The sequence below is a fragment of the Lissotriton helveticus genome, chromosome 12 (assembly GCF_964261635.1).
Source record: "Lissotriton helveticus chromosome 12, aLisHel1.1, whole genome shotgun sequence".
In the NCBI taxonomy this organism is placed as follows: Eukaryota; Metazoa; Chordata; class Amphibia; order Caudata; family Salamandridae; genus Lissotriton; species Lissotriton helveticus.
This window is the reverse complement of record NC_136073.1, coordinates 836,327,499-836,350,911: the sequence shown is the minus strand read 5'-3', so window position 1 is coordinate 836,350,911 and position 23,413 is coordinate 836,327,499. Positions and strand designations below refer to the sequence as shown.

The 23,413-nt window shown below is 46.7% G+C and overlaps 1 protein-coding gene across 1 annotated transcript in view; it reads left to right on the top strand.

The window, feature by feature from the left end:
* ADAMTS10 (ADAM metallopeptidase with thrombospondin type 1 motif 10) overlaps positions 1-23,413 on the top strand; it is a 283,135-nt gene that overhangs the window by 202,220 nt on the left and 57,502 nt on the right. The window contains exons 15-16 of the mRNA XM_078668321.1: positions 2,487-2,589; positions 20,043-20,176. Of these exons, the coding sequence (XP_078524447.1) occupies positions 2,487-2,589; positions 20,043-20,176 (237 nt within the window). The remainder of the gene's footprint in view (positions 1-2,486; positions 2,590-20,042; positions 20,177-23,413) is intronic.

Here is a 23,413-nt window from a genome sequence, read left to right as displayed (position 1 = left end):
TCGCCTTCAGGAAACAACTCAAGACCTGGCTGTTCGAGCAGTAGCATACCCCTCCCCCCAAGCGCCTTGAGACCCTCCCGGGTGAGTAGTGCGCTATACAAATGGCATGATTGATTGATTGCCACAAAGTCGTGTTGATAGGGACGGACAACATGACAGCCATGTACTACATTCAGAAGCAGGGAGGCACACACTCTCCACAGTTGTCTCATCTGGCTCAGAGCATGTGGAAGTGGGCCATTCAAAGGAACATCTTCCTCATGGCGGAACACCTCCCGGGCAAGGACAATCAGATGGCGGATCTGCTCAGCAGGTACAGCCACCAGATGCACGAGTGGGAGATACATCCATTAGTACTCCACCCGTACTTCCAGCAGTGGGGTCATCCAGAGATAGACCTGTTTGCCACAAGGGAAAACGCAAAATGGCAACACTTTGCCGCCAGGTTCCCTCACCCACAGTCGCAGGGCAATGCGATATGGATGAACTGGTCAGGCAGATTTGCGTACGCTGTTCCCCCCAGCGCCTCTCATACCGCTGGTGGCACGAAAGCTAAAGCAACACTCGATGACACTCATCCTGGTTGCTCCAACGTGGGCACGCCAACCATGGTACACCACGTTTCTAGAACTCTCCGTGGTACCGCATCAAAGGCTGCACCTCTCGCCCAGACTTTTGACGCAGAGCCATGGCGACATTCAGCACCCAGACCCGCAGCAGCTCAACCTGGCGATCTGGCTCCTGAAGTCTTAGAATTTGGCTACCTTAACTTGGCTCCCGACTGCATGGATATCATACAGGAGGCACGAAAGCCCACCACCAGAGCTTGCTATGCAGCAAAGTGGAAGCGGTTTGTCATTTCCTGTACAGACCACAACATCAACCCGCTAGATGCATCCACTCACAACATCATCTGTTATTTGTTACATCTTTACAAATGCAAGCTGGCATATGCTTCCATTCGGATACACTTATCCGCCATAGCAGCTTATCTCCAAAACAGGCAGCATCTCTCCGTTTTCAGAGTGCCTGCCATTAAAGCCTTCCTAGAAGGACTGAAACGGGTCATCCCTCCCAGGACCCCGCCAGCCCCTGTATGGAACCTTAATGTGGTCCTCACCAGGCTGATGGGCCCACCTTTTGAGCCTCTGCATTCATGCGAGGTTCCGTTTTTAACATGGAAAGTGGCTTTTCTAATAGCCATTACGTCTCTGCGACGTGTTAGTGAGCTCCAGGCGCTCACTGTGCAAGAGCTATTCATACAAATTCACTCGAACAGGGTGGTGCTGCGCACTAACCCTAAATTTCTTCCTAAGGTGGTTTCACAGTTCCATGTCAATCAGACCATTGAACTGCCCGCGTTCTTTCAAAACCCAGAGACAGTGGCCGAAAGAATGCTCCACACTCTTGACGTTAAACGAGCTTTGATGTACTACATCGATAGGACCAAGGATTTTAGAAACACACAACAACTCTTTGTTGCCTTTTCGGCCCAGCACAAAGGCAACCCCATTTCCAAAGCAGGTGTAGCCAGGTGGGTCGTTAAGTGTATTTAAATTTGCTATCACAAGGCTAAGCGCACTTTAACGGTCCCCCCCAGAGCCCACTCCACCCGCAAGTTGGGGGCCTCCATGGCTTTCCTTGGTAATATCCCTTTGGAAGACATTTGTAGAGCAGCCACATGGTCTACACCACACACATTTACTAAACACTACTGTGTAGATGTGCACTCCAAGCAGCAAGCAGCTGTTGGGCAGGCTGTTCTTAAGACACTTTTTCAAACGTCTGCAGCTGGCACAGGCGGCCGCCGTTAATAGAGGGACTGCTATATATTCTATGCTATAGATATGAATTCAGCAGCCCACATGCCTCAAACTGAATATGCTACTTACCAGTATGCATCTGTTCTTGGCATGTAGGGCTGCTGACATTCATATCGCCCGCCCTCCTCCCCGGCGCCTGTAGCGGCTGCAGAATTCACACTTACTCTTAGCATGGTCATCGCTCACACTGTTACACTCCATCTTCGCCACAATGGCTAAAAACAATCTGGGGATGGAGTCGATGCCCATGCGCACTGTAGTCCAGGGGAGGAGCCACCTATCTCGTGATACTTTGAAGACTCTTCCAGGACAACAATGTGCAATCATCCGGACCCAACACTAGGCGGCAATCTATGCTATAGATATGAATGTCAGCAGCCCTACATGCCAAGAACAGATGCATACTGGTAAGTAGCATATTCATTACATGACACAGTTATTGGTTAAATGGCATATGATCGGTTTTATTTGTGAGTGGAGACATACTTTGTTTTGTTGGCATTGTGTGACCCTGATTAAATCACTTTAGCTTGGTGGAAGTGCTCAAAAGCAAGATACACGCCCCCGCCAAGCCCTTTCAAAAGCAGATAAGTGACTAGACTTCCCTTGCGATATGTTTTATAAGAGTTAAGCTAAGGCCCCTCTTGTCTCTTTTTCTCCTAGGACTGCCCACCCAGCTCCCAAGACTTCAGGGAGCTTCAGTGCGCCGAGTTTGATAATGTTCCTTTTCGGGGGAAATATTACACCTGGAAGACTTATCGTGGTGGTAAGTTAACTGTATAGATAGAGGATGGTAAGATAACAGATAAACTCTTGTCGGCTGATTAGCAAGGTATGTCTGCAGCCTTGAGAGTCCACTCCGCCATTTATTTTGGCAAATGTGGTATTGTAGAAATCCAAGGAAAACACCAGTCAGAAATGGTTTTCACTAGTGTGTGTGTGAAGTAATTGACTTCAACATTGTCCTGCTAGATAAAGAGACCGTCAAATCTCATGGGCTTTCTCCTGCGTTTGGGAGAGATAGTAGAGCCTAAAAAGTCAACTAAGAAATGCAGTTGTGTGTCAGTAAAATTACGATAGTTGTATATTTTTACAGGAGTAACTTATGTAGGAGCGTGCTCATGCACGTTTAACTTGCTTGCTTTGCACTATGGAGTGATTCCTTCTTTTTCCCCTGTGAAGGCAGTTGCTTCTGCCTTTACCTCCTTTCAACAGCCGCCATTTTCCGTGTTTCACCACAGTGGAATCTACCTACCTCCGAAATGTTTGCAGTTATACACAAAGGCACTTTAGCTCACAAAACACGCGTTCTTTGAGCAGAGAAGATGTGACTATCTTTTCCCTAATAAAGGGGCCATCCAGTGGATGATGTCACGATAGATCTCAAAACTCTATTGGATGTCATCAAACGAAGCAACATTCTAGAATGCCTGTTGTTGATGGTTGATGGAGATGCTGGACCGGGCAAGGAGACATTTTTAGGTTTTGCCTAGCAAAATGCGTACGAAGTACGCATGCGCTAGCAAAATCCTTATGTTTCTCTGTGGGGTCGGGTATCCGCCCCCTCCTCGCCCCCTCCTCCCATTGGCTAGCTCCATAAATGGAGGCTAGCCATTGGGAGCCGGATCTGTCCGGCAAGGCCGGACGCGATTCGGGGGCGTTCCCGAGAATTTTTCTCTTTTGGCCACGTCATGCAGCGGTGGGCGGGGCTTTTTTTTGGGCTCGTCGAGGTTTGTTTGGGCCATTTGGCGGCCGACCGCCGGCCGAGGAAGTCCAGGTGAGTGGTTCCTTTCCTTTCCTGTCCCCCCTCCCGCTGTCGGTTCCTTTCCCGCCCCCCCCTCCCGCTGGCCGTTCCTTTCCCGCCCCTCCCGCTAGCCGTTCCTTCCCCCCCCCCTCCCGCTGGCCGTTCCTTTCCCAACCCCCCCTCCCGCTTCCGTGTCTTTCCCGCCCCCCCCCTCCCCGCTTTCACAAGTTTGATATGGCCCTGTCTTTCTGTACTTCGGGAGCATAGGAATGACCGCTCAAAGGACCTTACTGTGGAATAAGCGTCGCGTTCAGGTATGTCTGAAACAGAAGTATGCAACACTTAGATATGCAAATCTAACCTGTGGGTGGGTGCTGGTGTGGACGCATCAACAGCCCTTGATTATGCTGAAAATGTTCAAATTGTTTCAAGTTAACTAGCAAAGCATGGAAGAGAAAACCCGTAGACTAGGAAAAGAGTGCTCTGAACATCACAAGAACTTGAAATTCATTTACAGACGGGCAGAAAGTAGGGAAACCTTCAGCATTTAAGCATCTGAGGAAAGCTTGCAGAACCCTGCATGGATACAAATTAATAAAGACGTGGAACCGATATAATGATGATCAATATATCAATATATATATTGAGCGCACACCGTCACCCAACAGGGCATCCTGGCCCTTTGGGAAAAATGGTGAAAGAGGGACAGGCCTTTTCTTTGTCATGCAAACATTAGACGGCGTATTAGGTATATGTAATGTGCAAATATTATCACATACATAATAATGAAAGTATAGCCGGTTTTTGAGAGTGAGAGTGAACTACAGGGCCCACGAGACACTGAGGGCATAGCTGATTTCTGAGACTGAGAGGGTCAACGAGACACTTAAAGGGTAGCTGGTTTCTGAAAGTGAGAGAGAAATTCAGGGCCAGCTAGACACCGAAGAGCTCGCTGGTTTCTGAGAGTGAGAGTGAGAGTGAACTGCAGGGCAAACGAGACACTTTGGGGAGAGCTAGTTTCTGAGAGTGAGCGTGAACTGTTACTTCGGGGGGTGATTGAAGATGAGGCATTACGATAGAGCTATTGAGAACTGTGGAGCCAGCCAGGCTTGAGTCTCGGCACCGGCTCTACAGCCCGTGATTCTGGGCACATCATTTAATTTCCCCGTTACCTTTAAAACAAACACTGGCCTTGTGTAGGCACATGCACAGAGCGCTCTAATACCGCGGAGTTCGCGCTATATAAAACTGAAAAAATACAAATAAATGGAGAACTGAGAGGAGGGTTTTCTGGCTCCCGTGAGTGTGTACAAGTAGCACCTCAGGGGCGGGAAGGGGTCGAGAGCCAGCTGAGAGGGCCTGGGGTGGGGGTGCAGAAGGAAGGGGGAGTGAAGTTTGACAAGCTGCGGCTCCAGCTGAGATGCATACACTTCAGGGAGGGGGGCAGCAGGCGGGGAGGGGCCCCACAAACGCCCACCCCCACCCCCAGCACCACTGCAATCCGCGATCCCTCACACTGGGGAGCAGCCCTGCTCTGGGTAATGTGAGACACAGGGAAACCAATCATGAGGCGAGGGACCGCGTGTGATCTTCGGCATCCCGTCACTCACTCTTCCCTTTCACCACACTCTCCTTCTCTCACTGACTCTCTCTCTTCTGCTCATACTCTCATCCCGTCACTCACTCTTCCCTTTCACCACACTCTCCTTCTCTCACTGCCTCTCTCTCTTCTGCTCATACTCTCATCCCGTCACTCACTCTTCCCTTTCACCACACTCTCCTTCTCTCACTGACTCTCTCTCTTCTGCTCATACTCTCATCCCGTCACTCACTCTTCCCTTTCACCACACTCTCCTTCTCTCACTGCCTCTCTCTCTTCTGCTCATACTCTCATCCCGTCACTCACTCTTCCCTTTCACCACACTCTCCTTCTCTCACTGACTCTCTCTCTTCTGCTCATACTCTCATCCCGTCACTCACTCTTCCCTTTCACCACACTCTCCTTCTCTCACTGCCTCTCTCTCTTCTGCTCATACTCTCATCCCGTCACTCACTCTTCCCTTTCACCACACTCTCCTTCTCTCACTGCCTCTCTCTCTTCTGCTCATACTCTCATCCCGTCACTCACTCTTCCCTTTCACCACACTCTCCTTCTCTCACTGACTCTCTCTCTTCTGCTCATACTCTCATCCCGTCACTCACTCTTCCCTTTCACCACACTCTCCTTCTCTCACTGACTCTCTCTCTTCTGCTCATACTCTCATCCCGTCACTCACTCTTCCCTTTCACCACACTCTCCTTCTCTCACTGCCTCTCTCTCTTCTGCTCATACTCTCATCCCGTCACTCACTCTTCCCTTTCACCACACTCTCACCTTGTTTTACATGACAAGTTTAAACAGTATGCAGCATTCGGCAAAAAGGTCTGTTTTATTAAACCTGCCAATGCTCTGTTGACCTCACTGTCTATGCTACTTCCCTTGATAACTCATCCGGGCTTCCGAGCAGTGTCCCAGTAATCATTTAATAATACTTAATAGACTAACTATGGGGTACACTTGTGAGGCATGGCAACCATGAAGCACGCAGATGAACAAGATCGAGTGAGAAAGAGATTGTGAAAATGTTGGCATTATTATAGTAAAACATATATAAAAAGGCAGTTTAAGCAGATAAATGTATCTATCGATCTCTCTCCCTGCATATCCCCCCCCCCCAGCACGTCAGGCAGGGGGTTCGGCGCACAGCAGCACACAGCTTAAGCCCCGCAACCAACCCCCCTCCTTTTTTTTTCTCTCTTCAGCCTTGTGGCTCTAACTAACGCAATTCTGCAAGGGGCCACACTTCGGGTGGATCTGCAGATCACCGAAGTGGCAGAAAATCAATATAAGCAGCCTGTCCCCTCCCTGCCCTTTCCCAGCCTGTCCTCTCCCAGCCTGTCCACTTCCAGCCTGCCCTTTCCCAGCTTGTCCTCTCCCAGCCTTTCCACTTCCAGCCTGTCCACTTCCAGCCTGCCCTCTCCCAACCTGCCCTCTCCCAACCTGCCTTCTCCCAACCTGCCCTCTCCCAACCTGCCCTCTCCCAGACTGTCCCCTCCCTGCCCTCTCCCAGCCTGTCCCCTCCCTGCCCTCTCCCAGCCTGCCCTCTCCCAGCCTGTCCCCTCCCTGCCCTCTCCTAGCCTGTCCTCTCCCTGCCTGTTGTTGTGTCCCGGCGGCAGCAGGCAGCAGCGTGCACTGCGTCCCCGAAGTAACAGCCCTAAAGCAAGCAAGCAAGAAGTACGCCCCCCTCCCACCAATCCCTGTTAGGTAGTGGAAACTGTCCAAACTGGGGTGCAGACAGCCCCTCTCACCTTTCGGCCTGGTACCACTGCACCAGCCGCACTACTTCCCTACTGACCGTTCTCCACTTCAGCCCCGTCTAAATTACAATTCATGCTTGTGACCCTTTTGCCTGCTTGTGCTTGTTTTCATGACCATGTTGCCTGCTTGTGCCTCTGTGTGCCCCTGTTGCCTGCTTGTGCCTCCGTGTGCCCCTGTTGCCTGCTTGTGCCTCCGTTTTCGTGCCCCTGTTGCCTGCTTGTGCCTCCGTGTGCCCCTGTTGCCTGCTTGTGCCTCCGTGTGCCCCTGTTGCCTGCTTGTGCCTCCGTGTGCCCCTGTTGCCTGCTTGTGCCTCCGTGTGCCCCTGTTGCCTGCTTGTGCTGTGTGGATGTGTGTGGAAGGCTCTGTGTGGGTGTGTGGAGGGCTCTGTGTGGCTGTGTGTGTGGGGAGCTTTGTGTGGCTGTGTGTGTGGGGGGCTTTGTGTGGCTGTGTGTGTGGGGGGCTCTGTGTGGGTGTGTGTGTGTGGGGGGGCTCTGTGGGTGTCATTTGCGAGAGATAAAGCTAGTGGCATTGTAAATGACAATGCCATTTATTTATGTTAAAAAAAACATAAATAAAAATAATGTCAAGAGCAATGCCAATAGCTCTAACTTTAACAAAGGCAAAACCATTGCATTGTAAATGCTTGTTTCTCTTTACATTGGATGGAGCCTTTAACTCGTTGCCACGGTGCGGGTGATTTATAACTGGGTGTGGTTCGGACGGCTTCCGGACGTCCTCCGCACACGCCCGCCGTGACGTCGGCTGGCCGGCGGCCGGCCGACGCACACAAAGGGTTAATAGAGGTTGAGAAGTGGGAGATCTGTTGTAAGTAAATTGAATCAGATCCTGGGAGCTGGGTCTGGTGACTTAGCCGAATAATGCTTCCACAGTAGGGGCCTGTGTTCGACCTCATGGTCACAGGTTCAAATCCTGGTGGGTCAGTTCAGCCTTTCATCCTTCTGAGGTCGATTAAATGAGTACCATTGAGTTGGGTAACAATAAACATCTGTTATTTAGTGCCAAGATACCCTTCTGGGTGAACGTTCGCTTTACAAATACACGTTATGTTATGAGATGTGTGAGCAAAACCTAGCTCGAGCATACTACCAAAGGTTGTGTTTGGTGGTGAGGTGGTCACAGGTGTAAGGGAATGTAACAGATGCCAGGGCGAATATAGTTTAGCTCCGGTATGAAACCTAAAATCATGCTTGGAAGGCAGTGAAATTATATAGCAGATGTGATCATGTCTTTAGAAATTCGACAGATTTTTTTCCCAACAATTATTTCTGTGTATTAGTAAATTTTACACATGAAATGTGGCTCAATCTATCAAAGTCTCACATTTCTGGGCTGTTGTTGGTGAACTTAAACTCAGCCTTTTGGTTTGTTGCTGTTCTGGTTCGCCTCTCGGGGTTGGGTATCTCCCGCAGGTCCTGGGTGTGTGCGGTTCTTGGGAAAGGCGCTGATCTCAGTTAATGTTCAGCAGATCGCCTCTTGGAATGCGACTATTGTTTTGTTTGGGTTTGGGTGAATTCTATTTTGGCGGAGGGCGAAGCACAGGGTGGATCAGGATTGGTTCATGAAAGCAGTGCATGCTGGGGGAAGCAGAACAGCTGCAGTAAACAGACACTTTTAATCATTGCATATACATAATTGGAGGCCAGTGAGCGGTCAGCATGTCCTCAAAGCAAGGTAGGGCTGCTGCTTTCGAGCAACACCACTAGTGACGCCAGGCAGAATAGGGCGGTTTTCCTTTTTGAGATATGGAGCGCTCCAAAGGCAAAATGTATTTTTGCACGGAGCACCGAAAAGCTAGCAGCCTTGCTGGAGAAGTGGTTGGTAGTATTCACCCATACCCACGACAACATTTTACAAGTGTACATCTGTGTGAAGCACCTTCAAAGTAGTGTTCATCAAGTTTATTTTGTAGTTTGCCGAGACCTAACAAACAATATTAAACGGAAGATGTGAGAAAACACGTGGGAGCGGTGAGCACTTTTCTGCATAGTCTGAGCCGTGGTTCGAGACCTTGAGATGGCAAACTGTAACAGAAGACCACTGTATATTACTTCTTGTCCACAGATTCAAGGGAGACACAACATACAAATAAACTATAAAAACCAGCTCAAGTTTCAGGACTTGAACAGTTCGACTTATCCCAGTGTGGTGAGGAGGCCTACCGTAAAAGGTTTTAAAGTATGCTGGTGCAGTCCACCAGCATCCCCCACATGAATGCCGAAACGTGCTTTGCTTCACTTCTGCTGAGGAGGTTGCTTTTTTTTTTTTTTATCAAACTACCTCTTTGTGGGATTTGTATTGTGTTTTTAGTTCTGTGTTAACAGTGCAGCTGTCAAACATACCTGATGCTTACAATATACCTAGAGTGGGCTTTGGGCCCGTCCCTTTCAACCACTGGATTTCTTCCTCCAGGCTATTTTAGCTATTGGCTTAAGACTTTGTCAGGGATGTCATGACTCAGTCCAGTGCAGCAGTCATCTCTCAATGTTGTTGACTGCATCCTTCCACCTTCACTCTAGTGTTTGCACTGAACCGCATGAGGGACTACTTTACAATATAGCCCTCTGTTCTCTGTCTGCCTCCCATGTGTCTCTCTGTGGCGTTGCTTTTTAGTGCAATAAACCTAAACCTATTGCTTTAGCCAGTGCTTCTTTTAAGACAATATCAGGCCTGATTCAGAAGCGGTCCGGAACACGTATGGAGTGCAAAAACAAAACTGTAAACATAAAATGCCAGTCTTGATTGATGGAATGAAGATTGGCAGACTCTGCTATAATAGGTTATGAGGAGAAATCCAAGGATTTGTAGTGGACACCTAAAAAAGTAATTTAAAAAATGCACTAATCCGCTTGGAGCAAAACTCCAATGTTTAATAAAAGTTCTAAGTGAATCAAGTTCAATGCCAAGAGCCTGGTGTTTAGTCAGAGTGTTAATTTCTTCCCCCTTTCTTAAAACAACATTTGACCCTTGTTATGTTCTATTTTGAGTTTTTTTGCCTTCTCCACTGCGATGAGTCGTGTTATCTTCACCTCAATTACCTGTTATGGGCATTCCAAGTGGAAGAGTTTCGGAAATTCCTTGCTGGCCGGGTTTCAAAGGTCAAAATACTGCAAGGGCCAATATTTGAGCAGGCTGGAGTGGTGTCTTGTTCCATTTGTGTCTGAGACTGTTTTGGCCTTAGGTAAAAGTAGGAAAGAGCCTCCAACCTCCTAAATACAGGCATCCGGGGATAAGGATCTCACTGCCTGTGGCTTTTCATTGGTTAGCACTTCCTACCCCCAAGAGGTTGACGTTGTACAAAATCAAATTGTCCCATCACGGTTGCCATCGGCCAAAGCCAACATGGTCAGTGACTGGCTGCCGCCCCCTCCTTATGACCACACCAACCCACGGACACATGAACATGAAACATGGTTATCTTTGGAAGGCGGGGGGTCGCAAGACCCCCCGGCCGTATTTATTAAGATATAAAACAATAAATTTTAATTGCACGATAATCCGTTTATACAAAAAATCAGCAGGACATTAGATACATGATTGTCAACAGGTGTGAGAGACTATCCTTAACAAAAACTCTAATACAGATTGTTTCCTAACCGAATCTAACATCCTCATCTGAAATTTTGTATACTAACATTTCTGGCCATATGGCAAGGTCGCTAACCGGTGTCAGGTCCTACTAGCTGCGCCTCACCACAAGATGTGCGCATGCGCAGCCGGGCCCGGTAATTAACCGGTCCACGCCGTGAACTCCATTTACCCACGAAAGGAGGGCCCTTACTCTGCGCCATCTGTCGACGTCATAAGTATACGTGCGCGGGGTGGCTACCAGCCTAAGGAAAGCGTGACTCCTCCAACCCGCGCCCCTTTGAAGCACCAGTTACCATGCCCCTGAAGTTCTAGGAGGGGCCGATGGCCCCTCCCCCTGGACGGGAACCTCCATAGGATGATGCCCGCCCCCTCAGACCTTAAAATAGCTGCTCACCGGTCATGACCTTACCACATGCCCCATCCTAATAAATACGACGACCTCTGGGAAAAAATTCTAAAGGACAACTACACTGACTAAGTAAACCATCACGCATAACACTGTAAAGCTACAAAAGGGAAAAAAGGCCTAAATACCATTGCAACCCAACAACATATTACAATACCATTAACTAAACTGGGAAAAAAGGCCTAAAAGAAAGCATCACAAGCAAAGTACACAAAACAAACAGTTTTCTACGCATGGAAAAAATTGTCTAACTAACATCATAGCAAATTACAGACTGAATCAGACTAATAATGCCTACAACACCGCATTGTTCCAGGGATGGTGGGTGGGAAAACAAGAAGCCCCGAGCGCGGGGCACCACCGGTGTGGGGGAGCGTCCAGGCAACAAGGGGTCCCCTGGGTGCTCCCTGCTTCTTTATCCTCGAGGGGCCCGGGGGGGGCGGCACGCCCCCCCCTCCCAGCCCCTCCTGCAGCCCGCCCCCCTGACCCGGATGTCGCTTAATGCCATCCGGGTCAGGGAGAGCGCCAACCAATCGGTGGTAGGGCGCGCCCCAGAGGACACGCCCCACCACCGAGAGGTACCGAAGGAGAGGAGCGGTCGCCGCACCGCCATGCGGGCGGGGGGGCCAAGAGCCCCCCCTTTTCACATGGTCAGTGACTGGCTGGCGCCCCCTCCTTATGACCACACCAACCCACGGACACATGAACATGAAACATGGTTATCTTTGAAAGGCGGTATTTATTAAGATATAAAACAATAAATTACATAAATAACATTTCTGGCCATATGGCAAGGTCGCTAACCGGTGTCAGGTCCTACTAGCTGCGCCTCACCACAAGATGTGCGCATGCGCAGCCGGGCCCGGTAATTACCCGGTCCACGGCGTGAACTCCATTTACCCACTAAAGGAGGGCCCTTACTCTGCACCATCTGTCGACGTCATAAGTATACGCGCGCGGGGTGGCTACCAGCCTAAGGAAAGCGTGACTCCTCCAACCCGCACCCCTTTGAAGCACCAGTTACCTTGCCCCTGAAGTTCTAGGAGGGGCCAATGGCCCCTCCCCATGGGCGGGAACCTCCATAGGATGATGCCTGCCCCCTCAGACCTTAAAATAGCTGCTCACCGGTCATGACCTTACCGCCAGAGGCCAGCATTGTTAACCGACGATCTGGCCTCCCCCTTCCTAGCCTAAACCAGGACAGATTTACTTAGCAAATCCCTCTAGCCAGGCCCAGAGATTATTAGACCACAGGACGTTCCCTGCCTCAGTCAAGTGTACTCCGTCCCCCAGGTAAAACTGCTTGCCCCAGATACATCCGTGTGGAATCGTCTGCAACCGGGGGGCTCGGAATAGTTTGTCCAACTGTGTGTTGATCCTCTTTACCGAGTGATTCAACGCCCTGACCGAGTCCCCCCCTCGCCACTGCCACCGAGGGATAAGTTGCGACCATACTACTGTGCAGCCCGGGCAAATCCTAGCCACCCACCCTGCAGTGGAGATGATCTCCTCAATAAGGATGCGCCTCCCTAGTTTGGCCAAATCATTCTCCCCCAGGTGTATCACCACTGACGGGGGGGCGGGCTGCTGAGCTAAGAGTCCCTGGAAGAAGCTCCTAAACTGGCTGAGGCACAGACCCCCTCTTCCGAAAAATGAGATATGAAACCCCTTTTGCGCCGCCCTGTTCCTACGGTCTCCTGAAAGAAAAACATGTTCAGCACGCCTCACATAAGAGTGGCCCACAATCCAAGTCACCAATTTCTTGCGCGCTTCGTGCCGCTTGTGCTGCGATGGTGTAGATCGTTGACGCCGGCGGCGAGTTCCTCCCCTGCGTCACAGGTTTGAGAAACTGCAAAAAACAGAAACATACCAGGCGTGAGCACCATCCTGTCACGACATGTCAATTCGTACATATCGTTTGTAACATTCAGACGACCATCTCCCTATTCTCTTCACATTCTCCACTGGGAGACCCCTTGCCACTGCTTCAGTTGCTGCTCCAATCCTAAAGGAGTGCGTGCCAAATTCCTTGGGATCAAAACCTGCCTGTCTGACCGTCAGTTCTAAGACTCTCCTAAATTGGTACTTGGTCAATGGCGTACCATCGGCGTGACACAACAGTGCACCCCCCGCCGTGCCCTCACGCTGCTTGTGGAAGACTTCCACATGAGAAACCGGGCCGCAAGGATTGGCCCGGGCCCGGTGGAGCACTATGGTGTGACCCCGAGATTCCTGGTCAGTCTTGGATCTCTGAATTGTCACCCACATAGTATCCTCTCTAATCTTTACACAGGCCCCCTGTAGGCCGCCCAGCTTATCTTCCTTTGACGCTGCAACCAACTCACCGATTCTCAGAGCCCCATAGAAAGCCAGGGAAAATGCAGCCTTGAACAGAAGTATCTCCCACTCTGAGCTACAGACACTGCGAAGCGCCACCAATAAGGCTGTCAGCCGCGCTAGCCCAATGGGCCTTCTCCTATCTGCAGAGTGACCTTGTAAACGGCGCCAACCCCTCAAAGCCTTGCGCACCATAAAGGTGTTAGTGGGATCTCGCATTCCCTTAGCCTGCGCAAAGAAGGAGACCGCCGCCCTATGCCTGCTCGCAGCCGCCACTGAGCGCCCTTCCCTGTGCATCACTTCTAAGTAGGCCGCAAAGCTTTCCTCCTGTGCCCACCTAACCTCCCATTCCAGCCCCAAGAAAGCACGGTAAGACAAAAACGCCCCTTCGTAAGCTGCCTTGGTCCTGGGGGCTAAGCTAGCAACCACGAGGTCCTGTAATCTGGGGCACCAATCTGCCAAAGTACTGCCGGGAAGTGCGCCGGCGAGGGGTCTGCTGCAGGAAGATGTTCCCTGAAAACCTGCATTTTAAAGCGAGAAAGGGAGTCAGCTGCATTGTTGTGGATGCCTGGGACATGTTTGGCACTGAACACCACATTCCATTTTAAGCACTGTAACACAATCTCCTTTATCAGGCGCAGTATGAACGGACAGCGTGCCCCCTGTTGATTTATACATTCCACAACTGTCATGTTATCAGACCAGAACACCACTGATTGATTACATAGGTGTTCCGACCAGACCTTCAAAGCCACCCATATTGGGAAGAGTTCCAGGAAGCCAATATTGGTGGTCAGACCCCATGCTCTCCATTCCTCCGGCCACCGCTGGGCGACCCACTTGGTCCCCAGGATGGCGCCGAAGCCCACACTACCAGCAGCGTCTGTCCATAAACCCAACTCTGCTGATGTGGCGGGAGGACCGGACCACACTACCCTGCCATTAAAATCCTCCAGGAATGCCATCCAGATATGCATATCCTGGCGAACCTCAGATGACAACCTCGTGCGGTGATGTTTCTCCCGTAGTCCCTTCATAGCTTGGGCAATGGAGCGTGAGAATGGGCGTGCCATTGGGATGACCCGCAGAGCAAAGTTCAGCTGCCCCACCACTTCCTGCAGCTGTTGCAAGGAAACCTTGTCTTTGCGTAGGCATTGACGAAGAGCTGCTCTAAACCTAGACACTTTGTCCCTGGGCAACCTGAAACATCCCTCCACTGAGTCAATTTCGATACCAAGGAATTCCAGGCAGGTGGACGGGCCGACCGTCTTACCTGGCGCCAGCGGAACCCCAAAAGCCCGCATGAGCACTGGAAAGCTACAAAAGGGAAAAAAGGCCTAAATACCATTGCAACCCAACAACATATTACAATACCATTAACTAAACGGGGAAAAAAGGCCTAAAAGAAAGCATCACAAGCAAAGTACACAAAACAAACAGTTTTCTACGCATGGAAAAAATTGTCTAACTAACATCATAGCTAATTACAGACTGAATCAGACTAATAATGCCTACAACACCGCATTGTTCCAGGGATGGTGGGCGGGAAAACAAGAAGCCCCGAGCGCGGGGCACCACCGGTGTGGGGGAGCGTCCAGGCAACAAGGGGTCCCTTGGGCGCTCCCCGCTTCTTTATCCTCGAGGGGCCCGTGGGGGGGCGGCACGCCCCCCCCTCCCAGCCCCTCCTGCAGCCCGCCCCCCTGACCCGGATGTCGCTTAATGCCATCCGGGTCAGGGAGGGCGCCAACCAATCAGTGGTAGGGCACGCCCCAGAGGACACGCCCCACCACCGAGAGGTACCGAAGGAGAGGAGCAGTCGCCGCACCGCCATGCGGGCGGGGGGGCCAAGAGCCCCCCCTTTTCAAATGTTCAGTTTCGGAATGCAAAGGAATGGTTTCTCAACTAATCACCCTCACTAGAATCCAATTAAAGCGATGCTTCGGTATGAATTCTTGGTGTCTACTTTACGAACTTTGTTATGCACTGGCTTACCTGAGAGGCAGAGAGTTCCACAAGGTTGGCTCTGCTACAGCCGGAACAAGGACTTCCAATAAAGTATTTGGTTTCCTTGTGTCCTTCTACTCTTTGATTCAGGACTTCGTTTTTCCCTACGCATCCACTGGTCCAAAATTTTCTAATGGAAGAAGAAATGCCAGTGACGTCATGATGCCTTGAGGAGTCATCATGAGGCCAGTAAGATTATGGAGACCTTTCTGTCACCCTTCTGGTTGTTTGCTCTTTCAGCTTACTCTGGAAAGAATGATATCAGAGAGCAAGGAGCCATACTTCTGCGTGGGACAAGGCAAAATATTACCCACATCCGCCTACTTCCATTCAGTCCCTTATCTTGCAAAATGGCACAGACTTCGAGCTGATTTTTTGAATAGCTTTCCTACCCACACATTAGGATGTGAGAAGCCATTGTTTGGAATGCATACACTGCACTACTAACTAACATTTCTGCTTCCCCACATCAACCGAGCACTGTCCTCTGGGTGTCCTTCAGTAAACTGATTTGTGAAGCTGTCTTTAGGAGTTAGAAAGAACAATGGTATATAGACAAGCACTGCTACCCTATTTTCACTTGGCTAGAAATGTGTATAAGAGGAGTGTACCACGAAATAATGTAAAGTTCATGGAACCCAAGCATGTGAATTACATTTAAATGATGTGTTCCTCCATCCAAAGTGCTGGTCGCCGCATCAGTACTGTATTCGGATGTTAAAAAAATCTCATAAATCAAATATGCCATTGCTTAGTCCTGATCAACATTTAATTGTATGTCAGTGGAGGTCTGCAAATGTATATTTGGAGGCAGAGCGTTTTCCTATCTGGCCCCTGTATACAGGAATAATTTACCTCTTCATCTACGTGTCAACATGGATCATAATAATTTCAGAAAAATGATTACGATGTTTTTGTTTCAATGGTGCTCATGTTTTTGGCCTAAGACTGTACTAGCGCTGAGATACCCCTCCCAGGGTGATTCACACGCTTTATCAAATTAAATTAAAAATAATTTATAGTTGCCGAAGCCAAGTAAATGAGATAATTTGAAAGAAAGTGTGTGACATTTTTGCTCCTAGTTTGCTACTGTAGAGTTCATTAGGACTCCACATTTGAAACCACTGGGCAAGAATTCACATAACCTGAGGTCTGCACCTGGATTGACCACCAGAATCTCGGTTCATGCCTGGTTCATTTTTACTGTGTCTTAACTGATTCAATCCTTCAATCAGTTTTTAGACCCCAACACCCAGGTCCCCAACTAAACAGAGGAGAACCTTGGAGTCATCTGAATATGAGAGGAGCTCAGCTCCGCCTACTGTAGGTAAAGGCCTTATGCATGTTGGTAGATCGTTCTTTTGATGCCAAAGAAATGGGTTAGTGAACTCCAAGTAGGTAAACATGCAGATGTCCTTCTGGTCTTAGGGTCGAGAGAGGGAGGCCATGTTTCCAGAGGTCTATACTTACCCTACTAACTGCCAGTAGAGGACAGGACAAAGTTAAAATGTCTCAGGTTACTCCACAGATGCATTTCAGAATACTCATCTCAGGGGAAATTTATACATACGCCACCTTAAGATATTTATGGTCAGCCTTTTCAAGAGCCCAATGTGTTGCACAGACAACTGTCTCCGAAGCGGTCTCCTTTTGTTAGCGCCTGCCTTGGTTCATGAATGCACACCTGTGGCTACAGGTACACCATTGTCTTTCGAACCAAGGAGAGCAAATATACAACGAGACAATGCGTCAATTGGCTCTTCCCCTATAAATATCTTGCTCATTATGTATTCTTTAATTTGGACAGGCACAGTCCTAAGAACACCTCAGGCTTCCAGGCACAATTAGTTTAAATTGCAGCAATTTTCATCTCTAAAAGAACAATTGCGTCTCTGATCCAGTCCACAGAGCCACAGTATGAACCACCGACTACATCAATTCTTTCAGGTTCTTGGACGCCTACAAAGGAAAACAGTCATGTCATTGCTGCGCCTGCCAGCTTTCAGGGCACAATCTTGGCTGATGAGGTTTAAAATAAGAATCTCGGTCTTAGAAACGTAGACTTGTTTGTTTTTAAAGGAAAAGGGCGATGAGATCTTGATGCCACAAATCAATTGCATCTCCAGCAACTTCACCCCTACATTCGTGTGTCTGGGAGCCGAATCCCAAACCTCCAAAGTACTGCCCGATACAGGCTGTGCTCGAGCCCCTTGCCTGGCACGTACTGCCCGACACATAGTGCGCTCCAGCCCCATGCCTGGCATACCTTCATCGCTGCCGAAGCCAGGCTGCTATCGCAAGAGCTGCCTGCTGAGGAAAGAGACTGGAAAGAATGGAGGGGTGCCAGCCTCTTCTGCACTTCATGCATTGGGCCCTCCACCCTGGCTGCCCTATTGCATTCTGTTCACTCGTATGGGCGATAAGATGTAAAGCTTATCCTTAGCTTTCCTCACCCTCTTGACTTTCTGTCCTTCCTCTCTCATCTGGATTTGTCTCCCTTGACACTCTCTTCTACCTCTCTTCCCCTAGAACCCTAGTTTCCCTCCTGCCTTCCTCTCGAATCTTTCTTCCTTTATCTTTCCACCATGTATACTCTCCTCAGTCCCTCCTACTGTTCCTTCAGGCCGTTCTTTTCGGGTCCTTGCTTTCTCAATCCTAATTTATGTCCCTCCGCCTAACTTTCCTGATTTGTTTCCATTGTCACTGACATCTCTCCCTCCACGCTGTCCAGTCTGCTTTGCTGCCTCCTTTTCACATATCCTGCCTCTTTCCCCTTCTTCTGCTCCTGTGCCTTCTGCCGCCCTCCATTTCTCTTTCCGCAACTTAGCTCTCCCTTTCTCTAGCCCACCCGGGTTTCAGACCCTCTCTCTCTTGTTCAGTTTTTAAGACCTGTCTTGAGTCCCTCTTTCCACTCTTTGGCCCTCACTTCAGCTTGTATCTTACCACTTTCTCTTCCACTTCTTTCCTCCTTTCCACTCTGTCCCGGTCGTTCTGCCGTTTGACTCTTTTCTCATAATTTCTATTCCATGTTTTAACTTCCCTGTGTGCAATCCCAATCACATTTTTGTGTCTTGCTTCTCTTCTCTGCCCGCTGCCTTATCCCTTCTTTCTTCCTATCTTTCATGTATCTCCTTTTTCCTTTCTGTTGCATCTCTCCTCCTTTCCACTCTTTATTCCTTTGTTCCCCTTTCTTCCATATTTCTCCTCCGTCTCTTCTTGCTTTGCTTTCGTCACTCTGTCCTACATTTGTTTCTTTACTCTCTTCTACTTTGTCTCCTTTATCTCCCCCATTCTCTTTCCACTCCTCTCTATATTTCTTCCAAATATTACTCATTCCATATTCCCTAGAGCTCCTCTCTTCCCTCCTTTCTTTTCACTAATACCTATTTTTCCTCAGGTCTCTGTTTCCCCTTAAGGCATCTCCAGCTGACCGCTTTACCCCAAAGCCTTTCATTTTTTTAGCCACGTCCTGGATGATTTTCCATTCCATCCCATGACAGCTGCTTCTGCCCTCTTCCCCCTTCACAACAGCATTCTCATAACAAGTGTTAGGGAGGCACCAGTCTCTTATTCATCACCTGCCTGTGCTTTAAAGTGTATAAAGAAACAACTTAAACATGCAATTCCCTCACTGGGTGATGTGGTCATAAGAATATGGGTCAATGTTACCCAAGGTGGCATTCAGTGGGAAAAGGACATGAACCCCATTACACAGCACTTTACACACAGCCCTCGGCACTACAAATCTATACAAAGCGACTTCTGTGTCGCTTTGTATAGATTTGTATTCTAGATTGTTATTCTATCCTAGGAGGATGCCTCATTGAACACAGGGACAACTTTAAGAATTAGAAACACGGGATCTTGGGGAAAATAGCCCAATCAGCTTACGACCCTCAATACTTTGAGCTCACAACCTCTCTATTAAAGGTTATTTAAGGCAAGGTGTTTGTGGATGAGCGTACACCCGGTCATTCAGTAAAAATCATATGCGAGCGAGTACCGGCAAAGGGGGGGAAAGACTCACGACTGTGTCTACAGTGTGGTCATTGTAAGCTTCAGCTTGACGTCATCTTGAATTGTACCGACTGCGCTTACGGATGATGAGCAAACAACTTCAGCCATGTGAAGATGATGAAACCAGGAGAGCGGATGTGGCATAACAACCAGAGCTGCTGACTTTGTAACTGGGGAACCGGGTCAACATCCTGTTGACCATCCTGTGATTCTGGGCAAATCATTTAATCTTCCCGTGCCTACAAAAAAGTGTAATGTGTCCTTCTGTAATATAACTGGTGCTCATGTAAAGCGCTCCAATACCTTCGGTCGAGTACGCGATATATAAAACTGAAGAAAAAAAAAATCTATCCAGTCAATGACAGGATGATACACTGACTGTGCACCAACATCTTGTCATTAACTTGAAAAGCCTCGAACAGGTCCATAATAGTCTCAGAATAAAAAATTACTGTTCCAGGTAAGTAACGTTTTCCTTCACTTGTTGCCTGGATAAGTTCCATCCCCTGATGCCTCCATCTGTAGAAGGCCGCCTCATCATTGAGACAAGAGTGAGTCTAAAGGAGCTAGGAGTAGAAGAGATGATTTACACATGAATATTTCTACTCCATGGGTTCCTGGGGGTGTAGGGAGGCAGTTCTGGGAGCACAGAGGAAGTGTTTATCACAGGAAGCATAAGGGGACGAATTAGACCAGGAACAAAAAATTAAGGAACACATAAGTAAGGTTCTTCTATCCTCACAGGTGGAGTGAAATCCTGCTCGCTCAACTGCCTGGCTGAAGGATTTAACTTTTACACCGAGAGGGCAGCTGCCGTGATCGACGGAACTCAATGCCGGCAGGATTCGCACGATATCTGCGTCAACGGGGAATGCAAGGTATTATTTCTCTCATACGTCATCCTCAAGCAAAGTATAAAGCTGATGGTGGTCACCAGCTCTACCTTCTGTTACTTATGATATCTTCTAAAGAGGTGGATAGAGTCAAGTTAACTCCTAAATACTATGATGGCGAATTGGCTTCTCCATCCTGTAGCAACACCCTGTGGTTTGGCCATCTGTAGGGTGGCCTCTGTGCATCCTATGGCTGTTTTTATGTTTCAGTGAGACTAATTCCTTAAAAAAAAATCTTAGTAAAGATACTGCTGTAGGGGGTTCCAATGCTCAGAATTAAGGTAGGTTTTATGTACTTGCACAGAGCTAACAAAATGACATGGTTACCTGTTTCTGTACTATAGAGGTATGGGTCTCGCACAAATGGAGCAGTACCTTTGAGCGTCCCTGTAGCTCAGTAGGTAGTACTTTATTTACTATCTCTGTACCCCATCTATTTATTTATGCATTTTTATACTGTGCATACTTTACCCAGAGGTGTCAAAGCGCTTTACAATAGAGCAAAGTAAATTACATAAGGAAAGAGAGTGGCATGGTGGTAGGTATTACTACTTATATGTACAAGAGTTACTCATGGTGAGAGTTACAGATTAATGAGTTACAAATTCAGTCAAGATTACATATAAGGTGGACCGATTTGGTTGCACAAATACGTAATGCATATATACAAAATTGAGACTGAGGGTTGTAGTAGCTCTCATTAGTGTCATGACCTGGGATGAGGGGGCGTGTGCCTGGTGGGGAGCTTGGTGAGGAGAGTTTTTGATGGAAGTGTCTTTGGAAGAGAAGAGTTTTAAGATCTGCTAGCTATGAGGCTTCAGAATACTTGCTTGCTTACCAAGGTCAGGAATAAACTTGCAAGTGTCACACTCCCCTGAGAAGGGTGGTACACCATTGAACAGGCTGACCCACAGAGCACTGACACAGGCAGCCAAATGAGACTTTGTTTTAATAAAAAATATATATTACCATCCATCTTCTGCAACACATATATGGGCCATATGTATGAACACATTTTCCCATAGACCCAGAATGGGTAAAACCCTTTGATACATCTGGCCCATAGGCTCTTTTTGACCCTTGTGCAAAAATCAAGAGCAAAAATCCCCATGCGTTCTATTCCTGGTTTTGCACAGTAGTTGGGGGCGTGGATATACAAATAGAATTTGTTTGTATTTTGCACGAATGTCTGACAAAATATCGAAATCAAAAATATCGAAATACAAAAATATCGGAACAAAAATATCGAAGTCAAAAATATAGGAATCCTATCCCTAACAAGGTAAGTACAAAAATATCGAAAAAATAATATCGTAGTACAAAAATATCGAAATTAAAAATATTTTTTTTTTAAATGTATTAATAATAATGTAAAAATAATTATAAAATACATATAATGTTACAAATATTAAATAAAAATATTAAAACATAATTAAAAAATTAAAACTAATACATATACATTTAAAATAAATTAAAAACTTAATAATTTAATGTAATTTTATATTTTTTAATTTCATTTAATTGATTTAATTTAAATTTATTTTATTTTTACCCTGTACGACTGTACCCCAAAACCCCAAAACTGACCCTGAACCCTAAAAATACCCCTTTACCCAAAAACCCAAAACTGACCCTGAACCCTAAAAATACCCCTTCACCCATGAACTGAAAACTGACCCTGAACCTTAAAAATACCCCTTTACCCAAAAACTGAAAACTGACCCTGAACCCTAAATATACCCCTTTACCCATGAACTGAAAACTGACTCATAACCCTAAAAATACCCCTTTACCCAAAAACTGAAAACTGACCCTGAACCCTAAAAATACCCCTTTACCCAAAAACTGAAAACTGACCCTAAACCCTAAAAATACACCTTTACCCAAAAACTGAAAACTGACCCTGAACCCTAAAAATACCCCTTTACCCATGAACTGAAAACTGACCCAGAACCCTAAAAATACCCCTTTACCCAAAAACTGAAAACTGACCCTGAACCCTAAAAATACCCCTTTACCCAAAAACTGAAAACTGACCCTGAACCCTAAAAATACCCCTTTACCCATGAACTGAAAACTGACCCTGAACCCTAAAAATACCCCTTTACCCAAAAACTGAAAACTGACCCTGAACCCTAAAAATACCCCTTTACCCAAAAACTGAAAACTGACCCTGAACCCTAAAAATACCCCTTTACCCATGAACTGAAAACTGACCCTGAACCCTAAAAATACCCCTGTACCCATGAACTGAAAACTGACCCTGAACCCTAAAAATACCCCTGTACCCAAAATTAATTAATATTATTTAATTACCAATTAATTATTAATTAACAATAACAATAAAGTAAATATATTAGCACATTTGCTGTAATTAATTTAATTTAATAATTAATATTATTTTGCACAATTAATTAATTAAGAATAACAATAAATTATATATAAAAAAATTACTATAATTAATGTAATTAAATAATTAATAATAATTAATTACCAACTAATTAATAATTATAAATATGTAAAAAATTATAATATTTAATTAACTAATGAATAGAAATTAATTACCAATTAATTATTAATTAAAATATGTACAAACATATATCAATTAATTAATTATTATTAAATTACTTCCCACCCTATTCCCCTATAAACCCATAACCCGCTACAGAACATATTTATCTATTAATAAATTAATTAAAAATAATTAAAAATTAATTCTCAATTAATTAATTAATAATTCCTACTAAATAATAATTAATTTAACATAATTAAATTACTTCCCACCCTATTCCCCTATAAACCCACAACCCGCTACAGTAGTAAAAGACAATATTTAATAAAATAACATTAAAAATAAATAATAAAACATAATAAATACAATATAATATACACTAAATTTATTTAAAAATTGATATTAGTAACATCAAAGTTATTAATTTCGATATTATTAACATCGATATTTACAACTTCGATATTACTGATATCATGCCAATATCGATATTTAGACTGTCGATATTACTTACCTTCGATATTTTTGTATATCGATATTTAAACTTCGATATTTTTGCATATCGATATTTAAAAATCGATATTTTGTCTGTGTACCATTTTGCACTAATTATTTCTGTATTTATTTTTATTTTGTGATCTCCATTAAGCTCTGGTGAGTGTAATTTGCACCCAGCTCTAAACTGGGAGAAAGCAAAACAGACGCCTGTTTCT